At 38.4% G+C, this 22340-nt stretch overlaps 1 protein-coding gene across 3 annotated transcripts in view; it reads left to right on the top strand.

The window, feature by feature from the left end:
- Positions 1–22340, top strand: part of efhc2 (EF-hand domain (C-terminal) containing 2) — a 114468-nt gene that overhangs the window by 7942 nt on the left and 84186 nt on the right. Inside the window, exon 1 of one of the 3 annotated variants that reach the window (XM_039745148.1) lies at positions 15756–15969. The exons of 1 other annotated variant lie outside the window; for it this stretch is intronic. Coding sequence is in view for 1 of the 2 variants with exons in the window: in XM_039745146.1 (XP_039601080.1) it covers positions 20313–20354 (42 nt within the window). In the remaining variant the exon portion in view is untranslated. Of the gene's footprint in view, positions 1–15755; positions 15970–20233; positions 20355–22340 lie in introns of those variants that run through there. One more of the 3 variants, XM_039745146.1, reaches the window with a different exon arrangement.

Raw genomic sequence — 22340 nt, 5'->3', positions numbered from 1 at the left:
TGTATTTAGGGTTCTCACGGAAGGATTTGATAATGATGGTCACATAGACTTCTGGCTTTCAGTCAATCAATGTTGGAGCATCATGATGCTTTGAGTAGGTGGTGGTGGCGCAGGCTGCCACCACAAAGAAACCGGAAAAAGAAATAGAAGAGAGAGCAGGGGTCAGTATGGATTTTAGAGCCACTATGAATAGTTATTATGATGAATTGATCATACAGAGTGTCTGGATTAAGTTAAATTGAAGTTATAAAAAGGCCATGTTAAAGTAATGTGTTTTCAGCAGTGTTTTAAAGTGCTCTACTGTATTTGCCTGGCGAATTCCTATTGGCAGGCTATTCCAGATTTTAGGTGCATAACAGCAGAAGGCTGTCTCACCACTTCTTTTAAGTTTAGCTTTTGGAATTGTAAGGAGACACTCATTTGAGGATCTAAGGTTACGATTTGGAGTGTAAGGTGTAAGACATTCCGAAATATAAGATGGAGCGAGATTATTTAAGGCTTTATAAACCATAAGCAGAATTTTAAAGTCAATCCTGAATGACACAGGCAACCAGTGTAGTGACATCAAAACTGTTCGGATTTTCTTTTCCTAGTTAGGATTCTAGCAGCTGCATTCTGCACTGATTGCAAATGATTTATGTGTCTTTTGGGTAGTCCTGAGAGGAGTGCGTTACAGTAATCTAGTCGACTGAAAACAAAAGCATGAATTAATCTCTCAGCATCTTTCAATGATATAAGAGGTCTAACTTTTGCTATGTTTCTTAAGTGAAAAAATGCTATCCTAGTGGTCTGATGAATATGCGATTTAAAATTCAGGTTACAGTCAACAATTACCCCTAACTTTTTGACTTCTGTCTTAACTTTTAATCCTAGTGCATCAAGTTTATTTCTGATAACCTAATTGAATCCATTATTGCCAATAACTAAAATTTCAGTTTTCTCTTTATTTAGTTTGAGAAAATTACTATTCATCCATTCAGAAATACCAGTAAGACATTGTGTTAGTGAATCGAGAGAGTCAGTGTCATCAGGAGCTATTGATAAGTATAGCTGTGTGTCATCAGCATAGCTGTGGTAGCTCACGTTGTGCCCTGAGATAATCTGACCTAACGGAAGCATGTAGATTGAGAAGAGCAGCGGACCCAGGATAGAGCCTTGTGGAACACCATATCGAATATCATGTGTCTTTGAGTTGTGATTACCACAACTAACAAAGAATTTTCTCCCTGCCAGGTAGGATTCAAACCAATTTAAGACTGTGCCAGAGAGGCCCACCCATTGACTAAGGCGATTTCTAAGAATATTGTGATCAATGGTGTCAAATGCGGCACTCAGATCTAAGAGGATGAGAACAGATAAATGGCCTCTGTCTGCATTTACCCGCAAGTCATTTACTACTTTAACGAGTGCAGTTTCTGTGCTGTGATTTGTTCTGAAACCTGACTGAAATTTATCAAGAATAGCATGTTTATTGAGGTGGTCATTTAATTGCAAAATGACTGCCTTCTCTAGAATTTTACTTAAGAAGGGCAGGTTAGAGATGGGTCTAAAATTTTCAAAAGCCTGAACCCTCTTTGGCAGCATCGGGAAGAAGGCAAGAAACGACCCTGGGGGGTTGTAAGGTGTGAGAACCGATTGATTGATGTTACTTGATCAGTTAATTTCATTGTTGACTTTGGCAATACCAGTAATTAATTTTTAAAAATTAGTAAAATGCCCACCCTGGGGCACCAAATTAATGTAGGAGATATGAGGATTTTAACTTCTGTCCACCCAAGGATCTCTGTGTCACCTTCTAGCTAGGACTCAGACTTATGAAGATATCTATATATTTTATGAACAAAATTCATAAACAGACTAAAGTCTCCATTAAATAATTTCCCTTTTTTTACTGTAGTTCAAATGTGACAATACTTTTTTTTTTTAAATAATCCTATCACGCTTGCTGCAATAAAAAAAAATAATAACATGAGGATAACAGAAGTTGTATATAAGCAAGTATATATTGTATATACTATATATATTGTCTTATATATAGACAAAGGACCATAACAAACAACACAAAACATTAAATTATGACAGCTTCACTGAACCTTTTCTCTCCTTTAGAAAAAGGCACATAACTTATGAATTGTATCTCTTGGCTTAAATCAATCTTTTCCTCTTGTGAGGAAAAAGGCACATAACGTATGAATCCTGATCTTCAATTCATGTGGTCAAGATGGATAAGTTCTATAACTAGTCACAAAATTTCTAGTGCCTGCACTGTGAAGGTGATGTTGATTTACTGGCAGCTAGTCTGCACTAGCTGAATCCCCCTCCCACGTTACACACAGTTTCTCTGTGTGTGTGAGCTGCTGCCCTGAACTCTCCTACTGGATTTAGGAAGTAGTTTATAACAGCTAAAGACAAATCCATCACAGATGATGTTACTTTTCAGTTGCAGTTCTACCAATACTATAATGTATTAGCTGGCATTATCCTAAACAATAATCTGTTCCCGGAAACAAAGTAGATGTACTTATGGATCAGTGTAAGTGATGCTTTGTTACTTTCCTGGTTGGCTTTCTCTGGTAAATGGAAAGCTTTCTGTGTGCTTTTCTTTCTTTGTTCAGGACCTCTTTTCTTTCGTCACCTTTATGGCACCTTCAGGTTACAGGTGGTACAGCAGTTTTCTCTTTGAGGTTTTACACACATCAGCCTTGGTTGCTAGCAAAGTCACACCTGCTGGGTCAGCTGGTGATCAGTCAGCTTCCGTTGTTAGCAAGATGAACATGTGGCTTTTAAGTGTCCAAATCCAGCACAGACAAATTCTCACCCTTTAAGTCCTTCACTAGATTGTGAGTAAAAATAATTGCTCCAACCTTTGTCATAGCCATGACTAGAGGCTATGGGGTATTTGCTTTAGACAACAGAGCTTATAGCCAGGTTGAGAGCAGTGAGGTTGATGAAGAGAGCAAAGATTTGGGATGTGCAAGGGTTTTTAAAGGAAGGAGTATGTGTCTTGCCATTGGTTTCTTGAGTGCACATAAGCCCATCCTTATTGGTTAACTACTGGAGCAAAGTTTTGTCAATCAGGGTTGCAAGTTGTTGAGTTATCGCTCTTGGTTTGAGCTGAATGCTTAATTTGTACCTTAAGAAAACTTCTCTGGGTTGTCACCTGTCATCTGATCATTTTATCAGATAAGGTGTAGAGGCTGCATTCCAAAGAGAGGCCCAGTCAAGAAGAACCTGAAGTTAAGTGTCTGGCAGCAGCTTTTGTTAAGCTAGGACATGTGTTCCAGGCATAACAAAATGGATAACGCCAGCGTGTCCTACAGGGCCTCCATTTCATCACATACACACAAGCACAATCAGTTACATGGACACAATATAAAGTCCATGATTAACTTAACATGACCACTTATGAAGAGAATGTAGTAACCAGAGAAAGCTCATGCAGGCTCAGGGGGAATGTACACACTTTACCTATAGAATGTAAAAATATTGATTTTCTCACTAACCGTTATTTTTTGTTTAACCAATTTGATGTTGATTCTTAAAATCTCAACATCGATCATGTAAATCTCTTTCCTCCTTTATTACTATATGAAGATTTTTGCTTATCTTTGTTTTTGGTGTCCGATCCAGTAGATGTCACTAAACAACCTAGCTGTACTGCCATAGTGAAAAGTTTGCAATGTGGCTCACCTAGCTTAGCAAGCGGGCAGTTGTTGGAATTTTCATGCCAGCAAGCGATACCAAATTGAGTGTGTGCACAAAGCAACCAACGTAAAGTAGCTCCATTAGCTTTTGCTTTGATTTCATAGGTGCTGAATAATATTAAGTAGTGTATTTAATACATTCTTGTATACCATGGTGTCTGTGAGTGACAATGTGATACATGTTGATTCAATATATGAATAAGAATTTACTGTACTATGTACACATATAAATACCACCACTAATACAACAAATTGACCACAGATGGGATGGCAGCCTATTGCAGGATACACTTGCCTACATTTTGTGTCTAGAGTTAGTGTTAGTTTTAGTGTAGCTAGGTTAGGGATTGCAGACCGTGGCACAATTAGTTTGCCAGCAGTGTTACAATAGGTAAGGCCAAAGAAAGAGAGGGGAGAGAAATTTCTGTGAGACCTCTTGCCTGCCAGAGAGAGCATCGGAAACTGCCGGTGGGTATGAAATTGTCCCGATTTGGAGTTCTCACCGGTGGCAGATTATTTTGGGTTGCCATCCATATGAAGTTACCCACTATTATCTGGGGGAGTCACCCAGATCAAACTCTGGATCTGGCAAAAGGTCTTGTTGAAAGTAACGTTGGTAAAGGTGGCCGTGTAGGTTTTCTTAGGGAAAATAGGAGGTGTTCTTTGTGACACTGCAAAGATTAAAGGGATCTCAAATAGCCTGTGTGGCTTAAAATACCTGTGTGGTAAAATACCTTGGTGGATGAAATCCCTGTCTGGTAAAATAGCTAAGTGCTTAAAATACCAATGTGGTCAGACTATCTAAGTGCTCAAAGTTTGCAACCAGTGGAAGGGCGAATCCCATGGAAAAATAAAGTTAGAAACTGTGTGTTCTTTCTGTGGCAGAGTAGAATCTGTGGCTGTGGCCTTCACTGAGCTTGCAGCTGCAATCTAGGGTTGCATCATCAGAGGCATCAGGATTTCTGTTGTTTAGATTGAGTTTGAGCATTGTGACTGCTGCAATTGAGAAAAAAGTGAGTGTAGTGATATTAAAGATGCATAGAACAATTTCCTCCCGCCTGGTTCCTTATAGTAAGGGGATCTAATTTAAAGACAAGATTTCTTTCTTTTATATATATACTAGCAAAATACCTGCGCTTCGCAGTGGAGAAGTAGTGTGTTAAAGAAGTAAAAAAGAAAAGGAAACATTTTAATAGTAACGTAACATGATTGTCAATATACAGTGATTGTTTTGTGAGTGTTGCTGTCATCAAGGATTTGATTATCATTATTTCTTTCAATCAGGTTCGTATTTGTAGGATGTATTGTGTTCAAGTTACATTCCGTGTTTGTCAATCGTTGTGAAGATAACCAGTTTCATTCATCGATTCGTTTCTTACTGCATCAATAAACAGCTCGTCTTCCTCTTTATCTGAGACGTGACACACTGCATGCACGGGTTTTTCTTCTTAAAAAAATAAGTCAGAAACATAAAAGGTAATTTGATCAGCTTCATCTTTAAACTCTGAGTAACCTTAGCCAAAATTATTTTGTACATTAGGCTAAAACAGTGTGATCATTGAACATTTTGTAACTAGATGTAATTAGAATTACTAACAGTAACGGAAGTCCAATGATCCCCAGTAAGAGCCACAATGTCCGCTTTCTGTAATGCATCTAATTTTGCTTGCTTTTCAGTGTGCACAAAACCATGCTTTTATCAAGGCCTCCGTCGGGTAGTCTTTTGAAATGAAATTTGCCTCCGATCAGTCTTAGGAACGTGCTTTATTCCGACTCTAACATTTTTGTGGCTCTGATGTGTGCATCAATGTCATCGATGTACCAGGAAATCATGCATTGACAAAAGTTCCCCTTTGCTTGGAATTGAAAGTGTGATTAAATGCGTTATTTTTTTAACGCATTATGGAGTACATGCATCGAAGCTTCTCATCTGTGCTTGTGCTAAGAAAAGGAAACATTTTAAAAATAACGTAACATGATTCTGCGTTAACCGCATATTTTTTCATACGTCTCAAACCAAAGGGATGTGAAGGTAAAATGAATCGGGAAGCGAGTGTACATACTTAGTGCATCTCCTCTCGGGAATTGAACCTCGGATGTTGGCACTAGAGGCATTGCGCCACGGCGTGTGGCTTGTCTATTTGAGAGTATGTAGATTGTGGTATATATATACATATATATATATATATATATACCCGAGTTTCGCAGCGGAGAAGTAGTGTGTTAAAGAAGTTATGAAAAAGAAAAGGGAACATTTTAAAAATAACGTAACATGATTGTCAATATACAGTGATTGTTTTGTGAGTGTTGCTGTCATCAAGGATTTGATTATCATTATTTCTTTCAATCAGGTTCGTATTTGTAGGATGTGTTGTGTTCAAGTTACATTCCGTGTTTGTCAATCGTTGTAAAGATAACAGGTTTCATTCATCGATTCGTTTCTTACTGCATCAATAAACAGCTCGTCTTCCTCTTTATCTGAGACGTGACACACTGCATGCATGGGTTTTTTTTACACTGTCTTCCTTTAGCGGGACATTGACTTTTCCACCGTGTGCTTTGTTTCGCAGTAGCTGCACTTATGAATATGCTTGTATGTATCAGGCCTTCATATTTTTTGCTGCCTTCTCAATTTTGTAATTCGGTTTTTGTTCAGCGCTCTTTGGAACTGTTGCTTTTGTCTGTGCACTGCGTCAGTTCACGTGAGCCGCTCGGTGTACATGCATCGAAGTTTCCCAGCTGTGCTGGTGCCATCTTGTGCGATGTCCATGGCTGTATTTAATGTTAGCTAAGACTCGGCACTTAAAAGTTTCTCTCACAGTTTCGCTGAGTTTGTGCCAAACACCACCCTGACCATCTCATCTTCGTCTGCATAAGCACAGTCCTTCACCCGTGAATATTTAGCGGCAGTGTTTCTATTGGATTGCCGCTGACGGACGGCCTTATATGGGCAGGCAGTAAATTACATGGGAGGCATAACTCCGCCTCCCACGGGCATCGAGCAGAAGTCTATTATAGTATATGGACGAAAAAATAGGTTCCAGTTATGATCATTACGCGTAGAATTTCGAAATGAAACCTGCCCAACTTTTGTAAGTACAGTAATCCCTCGCTATATCGCTTCGACTTTCGCGGCTTCACTCTATCGCGGATTTTAAATGTAAGCACATCTAAATATATATCACGGATTTTTAAGCTGGTTAGCGCTTTCTGGACAATGGGTCTTTTAATTTATGCTACACGCTTCCTCGGTTTGTTTGCCCTGTTGATTTCATACAAGGGACGCTATTGGCGGATGGCTTAGAAGCTACCCAATCAGAGCATGTATTACATATTAAATAAAACTCCTCAATGCTAAAAGATATGCTTCCCGCGTGGCGCTTGTTTTGTTTGCTTCTCTCTGTCTCTCTCACTCTCTCTGCCTGACGGAGGGGGTGTGAGCAGAGGGGGCTGTTTACACAGTGGCTGTTTGCCTAGAAGATAGGACGCTCCTCTACAAAATGCCGCTTTATCGCGGTGCTTCTGTATACTTAAAAGTACGTATTGATTTTTTGATTGTGCTCCTTTGAAGATAAGATATGTTTGCATTCTTTTAAATTGTGTGAAAGAACTGCCATCTGTTGCCGTCTTGTAATGAAGCACAGTTTAAACGTTTGACTAAAGGGTGTTATTTCATGTCTAGAGGGCTCTAATAATGGTAACAGTGTGGGAGAGTTTATAAGGGCTTAAAATATATAAAAATAACCATACAAACATATGGTTTCTACTTCGCGGTAATTCATTTATCGCGGCAGTGTCTGGAACGGATTAACCGCGATAAACGAGGGTTGACTGTAAGCTGTAAGGAATGAGCCTGCCAAATTTCAGCCTACTACCTACACTGGAAGCTGGAGAATTAGTGATGAGTCGGTGAGGGCTTTGCCTTTTATTAGTATAGATATACTGTATATATATATATATATATATATAAATATATATATATATATATATATACAGTAATCCTTCTTGATCGCGAGGGTTGCGTTCCAGAACCCCCCGCGATAAGTGAAAATCCGCGAAGTAGAAACCATATATTTGTATGGTTATTTTTATATATTTTAAGCCCTTAGAAACTCTTCCACACTGTTTATAAATATTCTCCACACAGTTATACAGTACTGTATACATACTGTATATATATATATATATATATACTGTATATACAGTGGTGTGAAAAACTATTTGCCCCTTCCTGATTTCTTATTCTTTTGCATGTTTGTCACACAAAATGTTTCTGATCATCAAACACATTTAACCATTAGTCAAATATAACACAAGTAAACACAAAATGCAGTTTTAAATGATGGTTTTTATTATTTAGGGAGAAAAAAATCCAAACCTACATGGCCCTGTGTGAAAAAGTAATTGCCCCCTGAACCTAATAACTGGTTGGGCCACCCTTAGCAGCAATAACTGCAATCAAGTGTTTGCGATAACTTGCAATGAGTCTTTTACAGCGCCCTGGAGGAATTTTGGCCCACTCATCTTTGCAGAATTGTTGTAATTCAGTTTTATTTGAGGGTTTTCTAGTATGAACTGCTTTTTTAAGGTCATGTCATAGCATCTCAATTGGATTCAGGTCAGGACTTTGACTAAGCCACTCCAAAGTCTTCATTTTGTTTTTCTTCAGCCATTCAGAGGTGGATTTGCTGGTGTGTTTTGGGTCATTGTCCTGTTGCAGCACCCAAGATCGCTTGAGCTTGAGTTGACGAACAGATGGCGGACATTCTCCTTCAGGATTTTTGGTAGACAGTAGAATTCATGGTTCCATCTATCACAGCAAGCCTTCCAGGTCCTGAAGCAGCAAAACAACCCCAGACCATCACACTACCACCACCATATTTTACTGTTGGTATGATGTTCTTTTTCTGAAATGCTGTGTTCCTTTTACACCAGATGTAACAGGACATTTGCCTTCCAAAAAGTTCAACTTTTGTCTCATCAGTCCACAAGGTATTTTCCCAAAAGTCTTGGCAATCATTGAGATGTTTCTTAGCAAAATTGAGACGAGCCCTAATGTTCTTTTTGTTTAACAGTGGTTTGCGTCTTGGAAATCTGCCATGCAGGCCGTTTTGCCCAGTCTCTTTCTTATGGTGGAGTCGTGAACACTGACCTTAATTGAGGCAAGTGAGGCCTGCAGTTCTTTAGACGTTGTCCTGGGGTCTTTTGTGACCTCTCGGATGAGTCGTCTCTGCGCTCTTGGGGTAATTTTGGTCGGCCGGCCACTCCTGGGAAGGTTCACCACTGTTCCATGTTTTTGCCAAGCTTTAGAAATGGCTTTATAATCTTTACCAGACTGATAGATCTCAATTACTTCTGTTCTCATTTGTTCCTGAATTTCTTTGGATCTTGGCATGATGTCTAGCTTTTGAGGTGCTTTTGGTCTACTTCTCTGTGTCAGGCAGATCCTATTTAAGTGATTTCTTGATTGAAACAGGTGTGGCAGTAATCAGGCCTGGGGTGGCTACGGAAATTGAACTCAGGTGTGATACACCACAATTAGGTTATTTTTAACAAGGGGCAATTACTTTTTCACACAGGGCCATGTAGGTTTGGATTTTTTCTCCCTAAATAATAAAAACCATCATTTAAAAACTGCATTTTGTGTTTACTTGTGTCATATATGACTAATGGTTAAATGTGTTTGATGATCAGAAACATTTTGTGTGACAAACATGCAAAAGAATAAGAAATCAGGAAGGGGGCAAATAGTTTTTCACACCACTGTATATATATATATATATATATATATATATATATATATATATATATGTATATATATATATTGGGGACCTCTATGGTGAGCACTGTCGCCCCAACCCAGCACAGACAGACGTAGAGGCACAACTCCAAAGCACACAGGGATTTTCATTTTTCTTTTCCCTTGCGGGAAATGTCTTCCCGTCTCCGACAAGCACAACAACACAGTCCAAATCACAAGCACAATAAACAACTCAATTCTTTTCCTTTCTTCTACTTTTTCTTTTTCTCCTCCACTCCTCCCGACTCTGGCACACCAAGTAGTGTCTGCTGGCCCCTTATACAAGGCACCCAGAAGTACTCCAGGTGTTTGATGACCTACTGTACTTCCGGCAGCACTTCCTGGTGGCGGTAGAACTGCCCATGAGGGCTCAGCAGTTGCTGCAGCACCCCCTGGTGGTGCCCACGGACCCCAACAGGGCTGTACCAAACTCCAGCTCCCATGGAGCCCTGTGGGAGTCCTAGGCACTGCTTCAACTCAGGGGGGCTGCCATCTAGCGCGCTCTGGTCATGTTTGCTGCCCCGGTCCTCCCAATGTGGAGTCGTCTGAAATGTACCTGTATTGAACTGAATATTCTAGCAATGACTGAAAATATATTGTGAACACAATTTTCAAAATGTCTGATATAAATTTTCAGGGTTTTTGGGTATGTGTAATATTTGGTCAAATAAACAAATTTGGAATTAAAAACATTTCCAGTTTTGCGTAAAAGGTTTGTAAATATGCAAACCATCTTTCCTTCAAACTCTGATCATGTTTTAAGGATAAATGCTCTTTTAATAATAATAAAATACAAGGGAGACAGTTTCTTTCAAAAGTAAAAATGCCATGCCAAGCCATACCAGGGAGGGGATCAAGCCGTGGAACAGACTATTGACTAATGGATAACATTCTCAACTTCAAGTTAAAGGGATCATGGGTTTCTAGAGCTTAAGGTGCAAAAGATAATTGTGGGTTCCGAATTGTAGATATCGGTGTGCCTCTCATCAAGAGTTCTATATACTGTCTCTTTTGCTTTGTAGTACTGGACCCCAAGGCCTTCAATCTTCACCAGAGGACAAATTTTGTCACAATTTTTTGCACACGCTGGAGGGTTCTATGTTCTTCCATCCATCCATTATCCAACCCGCTATATCCTAACTACAGGGTCACGGGGGTCTGCTGGAGTCAATCCCAGCCAACACAGGGCGCAAGGCAGGAAACAAACCCCGGGCTGGGCGCCAGCCCACCGCAAGTTCTATGCTCTTTTCCACTTTAATTATCCCCGATTTACCTTACAGTTCATCCACTTGTTTGACAATTCTTGACCATGTAGTTGAATCCTCCCTTGTCTTTTCTCCAGCGACATCTTTCAAGGAAAATTTGAACCATTGAGTTATGGAAGATATGGGAGGAAAAGCTAGTTACCTGCAGACACAACAAAGCAAGTGAACTCTTTTCATGAGTAAAATTTATTGAATATTTGTAACTATTGTTTTATTAACAGAACTACTGCACGATTATTATTAATTTAAATTGTTTAGGGTTTAACCTGTACAGCAATTGGGATAATATAACTGAATAGTTTAGAAAATGTGATTAGCATAATATTGTCAGCGCTTAGTGTAAAGGTAATGTGTAAGAGTAATTATTTTTGGACAGATGTTTTTAATAAGTGTATTAATACTTGATGAGGAAAGGCAAGTTACCTTTAGGGATTCATTTTTTTATGTAATTTAGACTGTTAACCAGAATCTAACATCCATCTATCCATTATCCAGCCCGCTATATCCTAACACAGGGTCACCGGGGTCTGCTGGAGTCAATCCCAGCCAACACAGGGCACAAGGCAGGAACAGATCCCTGGCAGGGCACCAGCCCACTGCAGGACACACACACCCACACATCAAGCACACACTAGGGACAATTTAGGATCGCCAATGCACCTAACCTGCATGTCTTTGGACTGTAGGAGGAAACCCCCGCAGACACGGGGAGAATATGCAAACTCCATGCAGGGAGCGAACCCAGGTCTCCTAACTGCGAGGCAGCAGCGCTCGCTACCCACTGTGCCACCGTGCAGAATCTAACATATGATTATTATATTTAGTATTACATTAGTGATTATCATCACATTAGCATAAACAAACATTGCCAGTTAAAGTCAGTCCAATTTAAGCATTATTAGTTATTGATTGTAATAATAGAATGAATAGTTTAAAGCTTAAAATTAAGGGAAAATCTGTTAATTGAGAGGAACAAAAGTAAACTTATGGGATGATATATATAAATAAATGACAGGTATTTTGGGAAAAGGGGCACTCAGGACAAAAATGTCTAACATCCATTAGTATAAGTTGAAAATATGTTTAAACTAAAGACTCTTGACACAAACAAAATGTACCATTTGTTTGATAACTGTTATTTTCCATGATGGATGTAAATTGTATTTTTGTAGCAGTAACTGATACAGAAGGATGGAACAAATTTCAATATTAATGTATTGGGAACTTTGCATCAGGGTTAGACGCAACATTAGGACACAAATTGTTTGATATTGGGTGTTAAAATTGAACAAGCTAAATTTGATACAATTTTTTGCAGCATAGAATACACACCTTTTAAAATTAGTGGAACAAAGTATAAGGGTAATAAAGCTTGAGGGATAGCACTTAATATAGTTTTGCTTTTAGGAACTGAGGTATTTAGGGTCATATAGACGAAAAATAGTTGGTGGCAATGCAGGAGAAATAATATTATGACTTCTTTGGCCTAAGTAATAGAAAAATAGCTGAACAAAGTAATAATTGGGCACAACAGAGATGGAGTGTCTTATGCATGGAGTGGTGAGTGTGCAGTTTGTGAAATTTGAAAATCTAGATAAAACAGAAGGACCCAGCTTGTGGCAGAAGATGTTAATGTCAATAAGAAGCATGGGTAAAACCATTGCATTTTAATTACATGAGCCAGTGGCTTGCATTAATGAGAGTAGTGCTGAGACCTTCCACAGAGAGGACATGACACCTACTTTCAATTAGATGACTGGTTACTTTTAATGGAACGGCCTAATATAGAACACAGCTGGATGTAGAATGGAGTGACTCTGTGGATGTGAGCATGATGATGCGAGCTTGGTTGTTTGTAGAAGGATTCTATCTTTGATCATTGATGTACACATCATTGGAAACATAAACTGGTAACTTTTGAAGTTTTAAAGTAAGTACTTGTGTTGTCTGTGTCGCTACCAATGGTACTATTGGACAGTCTGATCACATACAAGTATATAGGGCTAGATACATTATTGTGAACTGACACAGCTTATGTTTAATGGATAATGGCGAAATCAAATAGTTACTTTAGGAAAAGGGAAACTGTGCCATTTATTTAAGTGGTTGATTACAATGTTTTTTGATCATACTTAAAAGTTACAAGGTTTTGGGACACATATCTGAGATTTATAGAGGAGGTATGTAATGCCAATATGAAAAAAGGACTTTGATACATGTTATTGTTTGACTTTGATTTTATTGATTTATTTGATCATCTTAGGTATTAATGATTTACACTGAGTTCTATTCTTCCCCAAATTTGACAGGCCAGGGTTCTTTTACTTTTTAGCCCCAAAGGTGGGGAGCATATTTGAGAAATAGAATTAAATTAGGAAACTAAACCTTTCAGTTTTAGTAAGATTTCTAGAAGTCCCAAAGGGGTCAATGTGGAAGAAATATTAGACTATATAGAGGTCACATAGTCATTTAGGATACTTGCCATATTAAGGTAAAAGTATTCAAATATTTTGGTTTGCAGTGGAAAGTGAAATCTATAAGCATTTGTATTTCTAATGTCGTGAAGACACTGCTGAAATGGTCAAGTTAAAAAGCACAATGTTCCAGCAGGATGGTTCAAGAAACTGGCTATTTGGCATATATACAATTTTCATAACAGAATAAGAGCTGAAATCAAAAGATATTGAAAAACAATTATACAATGGAGAGAAAGACTTATTTTAGGCTGGTTCTGCTCTATGCTAAAATACTTATGTCTTTTAACCAATCAAAGTATAATATGTCAGCATTAGTTCAGCATTGTTAGGCAAATTCAGTTGCCTTGGCTGCTTAAGAGATAAGGACAGGCCCTGAAGTATCTGAACCACTCATCTCCCTTTATTGTGGTGTCCCCAGATGCAGCATTTAACACAAGGAGAGGTAGAGAGGTATGAAAAAAAAACAAAAGATTCTCAAATCATCTTAATTCAATTCAAGGGCAGGTGGCTCTGAAGCTATTCCTGGCAGCATATGAAAGGCAGGAACCAACTCCAACATGGGGATCCAGTCCTTTGCAGGTCTGTTTAGACGTAAGTATATTAAAAAATAAAACAATGACATAAAGCGAAACAAAAAGAATTAGATCAAATCTTCCCATTTATCACGTACATTTTATTTGATCACTGAAATGTAGAAAGAAAAAAGAAACATAGAACAAACAAAATTAAATAACAAGAGGTCCATCTATGGATTTTCTTTAGCCGTCACACCCAGTTCAGAGTTTTGGGAGCTGGTGACAACCCAGTAGCACTGGCTGCTAAGAAGGCACCAACCCTAGACAGGAAATGATAACTAAGTAGTCATGGTCACAAAGAGGTATAAGAAACAAATAATGAAATAGGGTGATCATATTTTCCTTAGAAATCATTATATGGTTTCTCTACTCATTACGTTGAATGTTTAAAAGTAGAAAAGATCATTAAATTATACTGTTTACCAAAACACAACCATATCTTGCTCTGAAAAGCTCTTAAAAACAAAGTTTTCAACAGTTATTCACCCTGTGAAGCTGATAACAGATTTCAATATGTGGACATTATTTGCTTAACTGAAACACGGTTAGCTGCAGATAATAACACACAGGATGTGTAGATAAAGAGCTATTTAAATGATCACAGTAGCCAATATGAATTTATGACAACACTGAAAAGATCTGATCAGAACTAAAACATACATATCATGGCAAAGAATGATTGTATTATAAGCGGATAATGCAAATTTAAAACTGAAAGATTACAGATGTAGATTTTGTTTTATTCAATATTTTAAAAGAAAATAGCATGGTTGTTATCATCTAGAGAGCTAAATTATATACTGTAACCATAATAGTTTCCAAACATCAAAATAACATTTATCACTAGGACTAATCATCGAGGCATAACAATTATGGGAGATGCTCATTAAATTATCTTTGAGTCAACACCATGAGAACAGATGGTAGAAAATATGGGTTTTAAACAATGTGTTGTCATGGCTCACTTTGCCTGTTTGTGAGGTTCAAACCTGAGGTGACAATCAAGAACTGTTTATATCTCAGCATGTTCTCTTTTTTTCAGAGGCAGAATAGAAGTAAGAGAAGAGAGACTCTGCCCAAGAAGGTCCACGATCCACAAACTATACAACAGATGGCCTGTAAAATCTGCTTAGATGGTCCTGGGACTGGTTAAATTGGGAAGTTAATTTCCAGCCAGAACTCCTGAGTGAATTTTGCCATCCAAGATAAACAAGGATCCAAGCAGAACAAGATGGTTAATACCCCTGAAAAATAGGCCAAAGTACCCTATTGAGTGAATTACAGAAACGAGCCCGAGATGTAAAGTAACTTTGATGGAGGTTTGGTGTTACACAAAGGAGATCCACTTTGCTAACTAGACTTAAAATACCCTACTGAACCCAGATAAAGACACCCCTGTGCTTTGGGATGGACACATGTATGTTTGAGTATCTGTCCCAGCTTTTCTGACACACCCTCCTTGGTCACAGTGTAACAAAACTCTCAAAAAAGTCAACAAAACAAATGTTGCTAGTATTGATGTGATTACAATTGCCACGTACACATATGATAACTGAGAATCTCAAATGTCAATATCCAGAAAAAACAAAAAATGAAGAGCTCAAACAAATATATTTTATAATAATTAAAAAGGTGACTAAAGGAATGACACAAAATAAAGAGAATTGTTCAGTTAAATAAAAATAAATACATTTTTTCTAATTACCAAAATATGCAAAAGCAAATGAAAAATTATGTAGGTACTCCAGAAATGAAAATAACTGATCCTCTGACTTTAAACACTGAGTGACATGATTAACTACTTGTTAACAAACTGTGGGATTATTTCAGGCCATCAGGGAATGCAACTGAACTACTGCTGCGAACGTCACATTGAAGATGGCAGGATGCCTCAAAACAAGGCCTAACAGAAGTGTGTGTAATGGGATTGGATCTTGGCTTTCCAAGGATCACAAACCCAGCTGAAATACACCGTCAACAGCTAGAAACGTGTGCCATATGGTGATGGCAGACTGCACCGTGTAGGCCCACTCTTAAGCTGTTTTGGTGCTTTATACAGGAGATGCTAGACCAACCACCTCAGAGCCTGGACCACACACTAAATGTCTTCCATCTGTCTCCGTGGTTCTTAGAGAAAGCAAAGGGCTGGTAAGTAATGTACAACTCATAGGTATTTTTGAAACACTGACTATGTGGCTGCAGCTCCTTGACATCGATACCTCCTGGGTGGGAATGGATGCCTTAGTGTAAGCAGAAGAAATGTCTAGAAAGGTTTGGAGATTATGTGAAAAGTACTTTAAGACTTCATGTTGTGCTTGTAAATGTACAAGCCTTTGAATAAACTTTTGAGTGTATGTTCGAAATACCCTCATACTTTCATCACAGAATATACAGTACATAATACTGTTTTAAGTAAAAAGTTAAATTATTTACTATGATAGTAATAATAAATATTAAAATATTTGGCAATACCAAAATGTTCACTTTTAAAACTGTTTATTAACTTTTAAAGGTTTCATCCATCCATCCACTAAAGCCTTTTAATCTGCATGATGTGGTGTCAGTTCATCAAACTGCACAGTCAAGCTCTTTTATGGTGGGCCATCTTAGGGTCACTAGTTAGGCTAAAAATCACTTTTAACATTTTATTTCTGTCTTCAATAATGGGAACATATCAGATGCTATCACTCTATAAGCATTCATTCTTTTTGCAAGGCCTATGCTCACCTCTGTGTATTATGAGGAAAGTCCTATTAAGTGTAAAAAGAAACAAAAAGTTTAAAGTATGCGGTAGCATCCCAACTGAGGAATCTGCACGGGGCAAAAACAATTTCCCCTCAATTTTCGTTACTCAGCTTCCCTAATACAGAAACAGGACTTGACTTCAGGGCCTTGGGATTACAAAGAATCCTTTATTGCCACTTTACTAAAGGAGTTCATCTTTCACTCACTTACAGTATATAAGAAACAGCTTACAGATTCAGTGGTCCCAAGTTTGTGGCCAGCCACTCTGTTTAAGGAAGTGGAATGGAGCAGGACAGGACTGGGGCCTCATATATAAACGGTGCATACACACAAAAACGTTGTGTATACCATTTCCTCGCACACTGTGAGATGTATAAAAACTAAACTTGGCGTAAAGCCACGCACATTTTTGCGGTAGTCCCCTACTTTGTTTACAAACGTTTCTGCACAGTTTTGCAAACTGGCGGCACCCAGCATCAAAGCAGTGCTACTGTTTCTGTCTCATTTACCTTTCTTTTTCATAATTGCATCAATGATGTGGAAGTTATCAAATACACCAAAATTAATTGCATATTGTATACAAATTTAATTCACTTGAATGTAATCATTCTGTAACAATATAATGGTGCACAGAATGACCAAGCTATTTCAACTACCATAGCTGCTTTAACGTTGTTAGAAGACATCGCAAATAGAAGAATTAGAAGAGAGCACGTATTTATAGATGATGATGACTGGCTTCTAAATTGATTACGATTTCCAAGAGATATCCTCTTGTTGCTGTGTGCTGAATTGGCTCCTGCTTTACAAAGGCAGACTTTGAGAAATTGTGCTCTACCTGCTCCTTTGCAAGTTCTGTCCAGTCTCAGGTTTTTAGTCACAGGACTTGCTGACCGATCAAGTGTTTCACAATCATCACTGAGTCACTCCATGCCAGCTGTATAGGATGGTATTATCTGCTTGTCATTCAGATATATAAGATTTCCTTACAACCTGGTTGAACTGGCAAATATAAAAGCACAATTCGCAGCAACGTCCGGTTTTCAAATGTAATCAGAGCAGTCAGCTGTACGCACATTGCCATTGCAATGGCACTGGACAAGTTACATCAGCCAGGAATGAATCACCAACAGAATGAGCTGGCATTACATCATATATAGCTGGAGAACCTATAAAAACAGCAACTCAGCACAGTCACAGGTGCTTTTTCCAACTAGTGTGCCAAAAGGAAAGAAGCCCTTTAACAACAGTGAGTCACCTCAAAGTAAAGAGCAGAGAAGTGGTCTTTTGTGGTGCTCGGTGCCAACGCTATGCTATTAAGGCTCCTGCGGAGAATAGATTTGCTTATGTAAATAGAAAGCATTTCCACTTTATTAATGTGCTACTCTATAGTGCACAGAAAGTGTGTCACAGTTTGCAAGCATGTAGTGTGCCGCATAATGTGACACACAATTGTGGCTTGCCCATACCTGAAGAGATGTGGTATGATGAAACTGACCCACCAAATGATCAACTAGATCGGACAGCATTACAATTTTGTTTGAATGTAATTAGCAGAATGTAAAAATAGGTAAACAGATGCAGCATTTATTTTGTAACCACTTCATTTAATTTGTGATCAATATCAAATAGTACAGCCCTTATATTCCTTAGTTCACTGGCCACATCTCTTACAACATCCATTATTGCATTTTTTTACCTCCTGAACAGTCAATCAGCAGTCAGATGGTCTCCCAGCATTTCCGAGGCAGAGGTTCGTGTGGAGCCAGCATTCGAAGACGTTCATCACAACAGCATCATCACTGCCTGACCATTGCACGGGAGTCAGCTTTTGTAATATTGTTTGAAACTGAATAAACAGACAGTGGGCTGCGACGCACCTTTTCATGTCAACTGTGACATCTGACCACTTCTTTTTTCTTTCGGGCACTGTGCGACTTTCTGAACTTGAACTTTCAAGTTTCTCTACCACGCTTTTGCTGCTTGTACCAACAAATAGTAAGCTAACAAAGTGCTTAAGCCGACAAATAGTATGTTTTTCCTTGCCAGCACTTTACATTCACTGAAATCCTCTTTTTTCACACGCCTTTTCCATTGTTTTTTAACCAAATGCAAAATTCTGGAAGGAATTGTGTTGGGGCTGTAGGTGCATGCATGTGTGTTAAAGTTCACATTCGTTGGGAGTTATAAAGTGGAAATGCATGGAACTTGGCGTACACACTGTTCAGCTGTTGGCTCGTTTCGCGTCTCAATTCTGTTTGGTTGTCATTTGATGAAGAAAAGGGTGAATTCAGAGGATTGAATCCTTAAAAACATGAAGGAAAAATTATTTAAATATCAGTGAAAACTGGTTACTGATTAGGAAAAGGGTTGGAATGAAAATCTGCAGCCACCGGCTCTCCAGGCCAGGAGTTCAACATCCCTGCCCTATGGCATCATCCTGTAGGGCCACTTTGGCACCTTTGTTTTTATGAGTGAATGAAGTAAGTTCTTGAGAGGGAACTGGTATTGCAAAAATTTATCCCAAAAACAATCAACAAAAAATGCAACTTAATTGGTACAGAAGTTAGTGATTCTGCTGATAAGAACATGCATAGTTCAGTTTTAAAGTAAACAGAAATCCAAAGATGCACTAGATAGACTTGTGCACAGTTATGGAGTTTTTTTATGGTACACAATTTTATATTTTAAATCACAAAGACCCTATTATGTGTATGGCGATGCCCTTAGTAACAAAACAAAGGGTAACAATTTGATTACTTATTAATGACAGAAACTCTATCCACTAAACAAAGTATTCCAATCCGAAATAATTGGAAAACTAATACTGCACGCACAAGGGTTTCAAAGTACTGTGCACAGAATCTATCACTATTACACATTTGGCTTGTTTTAATTGCCACATCTTAGTACACTTCTACCTGAGTTATTACTGAGTTTATAAAAGTGGCACCAAACGCAAACCGTTATGAAGTACAATATAACAAGATATAGAATCGGGATTTCCATTCTCAATCACTGTAGGGCTATTGTAGATTCAACTTTTCAGTTTCTGTCGATCACATCATCAGATATAAATTGTGAAAATAGTTTAACGGGTCCCTTTTCCCAGTAGTCTGAAGCTTCCAAAAGCGTTGCACTCTTTTGTTTTGATGTCTGATCCACATGACCACGATTAGCTTGCTGCCGAACCACATTTTCAGACTTGTTTAAGAGTGACACGACGGCTGAGGACGAACCCCATTGCCGGAATAGACTCCCTGGCTCACTGAATTGGATGTACCTGAAAATGTAATGTTACATTTTGCCGTGTGAGCCTCTTGCAGCTTGAATTTCGATTTCAGTTTGCAGTATTATTTTTTCATTAATGTGTAGCTCAGAACATTCCCCACGCAGGATATAATGGTAAAAGGTCTAGTAACTTTACGAAGGTAATTTAACACATGTGCATCGTTTGTCGCCCTGTCTTAGTGTGATTATAACTCATACATAACACGACCAGACCTGAATAACAACCCATTCCGCCCACTTCTCGCTTTTCTCCACGCAGATCAGCAGTCAGCAGCTGCGCAGAAAGCAGACAGGTCGCACTGAGCATGCGCTTCTCTATGCGTCTTCGCCGCTGTAGCCAAGCAGCATTTACACAAACGACGCATTCCCATGACAACGAGAAAGTTAACTTGGAGGCAGAGTGCACCAGTTCAGCGGGCTCTGGAGTCTCCTTGGAAAAAGCGCAGTTTGTCGACATGGCTTTACCGCTTCTACCCGGTTATTCTTTTAACACGAATGTAAGTGCTGTCGTACTCTATATTTTCGTGCAGGCCAGAGAGGATTTTTTAATTAGATGTCTTTCGCTCCATGCTCTGTTGTTTTTTGAGCGCTCAAGCTCTGGCGGTGTCTTGGGATAATTTGATGCCCTTAACAAACCTAACAACGTGCGAATGATAAAGCTTTACCTCTGCGTGAATATATATATATATATAAATATATATTTTTTTATTTGTGAAACCGAACCGCTGTTACAAACCGCCAGCTAGCCATGTGTGGATAAATGCGGCTCTGTAATTGCCGGACAGTGAGGTCATAAGAGAGGAGCTGGGAAGGGGGAACTGCATTGATAGATAAATAGATGGATAGATACTTTATTAATCCCCAAGGGGAAATTCACATACTCCAGCAGCAGCATACTGATAAAAACAGTATTAATTAAAGAGTGAAATTGTTGTGTGACGTTCTAATATGATTCTGTGCTCCTCAGATGTGTTTGCCTAACTTAAATGAACTGAGTTATTATGAAATTCAGCAAAATTATATCAATTGGATTACAAACATATGTAAAGCATAATAGGAGCATGAATATTTTCATTTGAATCAACTTAAAGTCACTGTTTAATCACAGATGTTCTAAAGGCATGTTTAAATACATATACAGTACTTTATAAATTAAATCCTCCTAAGGTAAGTTAGGTACAGTAATGGCTACATAACCCAATGATTATTTTTGTGAGCAGTACTGTTGTTTTTAATAGTGATGAAGTCTGTTCACATTGTTTCTACATTTATATTTAAAGGATAAGTTTATTTTTCAAGTCAAAGTCATTTCTTCACAAACATAGTGTACATGCATTTGCCATGTGAGACTGTGTCCTATAGTTAAGCACTTTTTATAAATAAAAAAATGGTATGGAGGCATGGAGGAAAAGCTTAATATGTCAATTTTTTCAAGCTAAGACAGTTGTTCAGTTGTTTCACCTTCTATATTTCCAATGCATGTTTGTGGCAACAAATGGGTTCTGGAAATAACCATTTTATTACATATTCCAGGTACTATTTTTCTTGTGGTAAGGATATGTTTTCAATGCTCTTGTGTGAGATTATATACTGAAGTTACTAGTTGGGGTAGGTCTTAGTGGAGGATACACGAACAATGTTAAACAACTCTTTTAGGGTTTAATTAGCTAAAGGAAATAAACATAAGAGCATAACATGACAGTCTGAACTTTGGCAGGGCCCTCTTAACAGCATCATAGAGACATTGTGGGCCCCTATGGTCCTGAAGCCTCTGGCCAGTGCCCATAAGTTAAGACGACCGTGAATTTTGGTGATACCCCAGTGGCATGTAAAGACATTACCACTAGCCTTATTCACTTCAGTGGAGATTTTGCCATTAGCATTACTATTGCACGTGCTTGATTATCTACACCAACCCAGCGGGCAAATGTTGAGGGATCCCCCAGGTCACTGAATTATCTGACATTAAAGGGCCACAGACTCAAATGTGCGCAGCTTTGCTGCTCTTTGGTACAACAGGTAACAGAAAGTGCCTGGAAAACAGGATATCAAAAGATTCAACTCTGGCATTTTTGTAATAATATAATTTAGGGCTGATTCACGTGTGTGTTCAGAGAGTTGAAGCGCACACATCAGGCATGTATACAGAAATTATAAGAAATGGCAAAACAGTAATCAGACTGTTTGCTTTTATATAATGCTATTGGTCAGAGGTCAAAATTTGAACAGGTATTATTTGGACGTGTGTGTCTTGCTATAGGCTGGTATGTGTTACATATTGACAAAAAATAGGCAGTCAGTTAATCTTCACCATTTGTAAGTGGATTTATCTTCATATTATCAAAAATCATTCAGACTACACATTCAACTAGAAATAAAAAAGCAGATGATGAAGTTTTCAATGCAATGACTGAACTTCTAAAATGTTTTCTTTATTGGATGTATATTTAAACAGTAATACATTAACAGTAACATTAGGCCCT

The sequence above is a fragment of the Polypterus senegalus genome, chromosome 2 (genome assembly GCF_016835505.1).
Source record: "Polypterus senegalus isolate Bchr_013 chromosome 2, ASM1683550v1, whole genome shotgun sequence".
Classification (NCBI taxonomy): domain Eukaryota; kingdom Metazoa; phylum Chordata; class Cladistia; order Polypteriformes; family Polypteridae; genus Polypterus; species Polypterus senegalus.
Note: the sequence above shows the minus strand (reverse complement) of the source record. Positions and strands in the feature narration are given on the sequence as shown.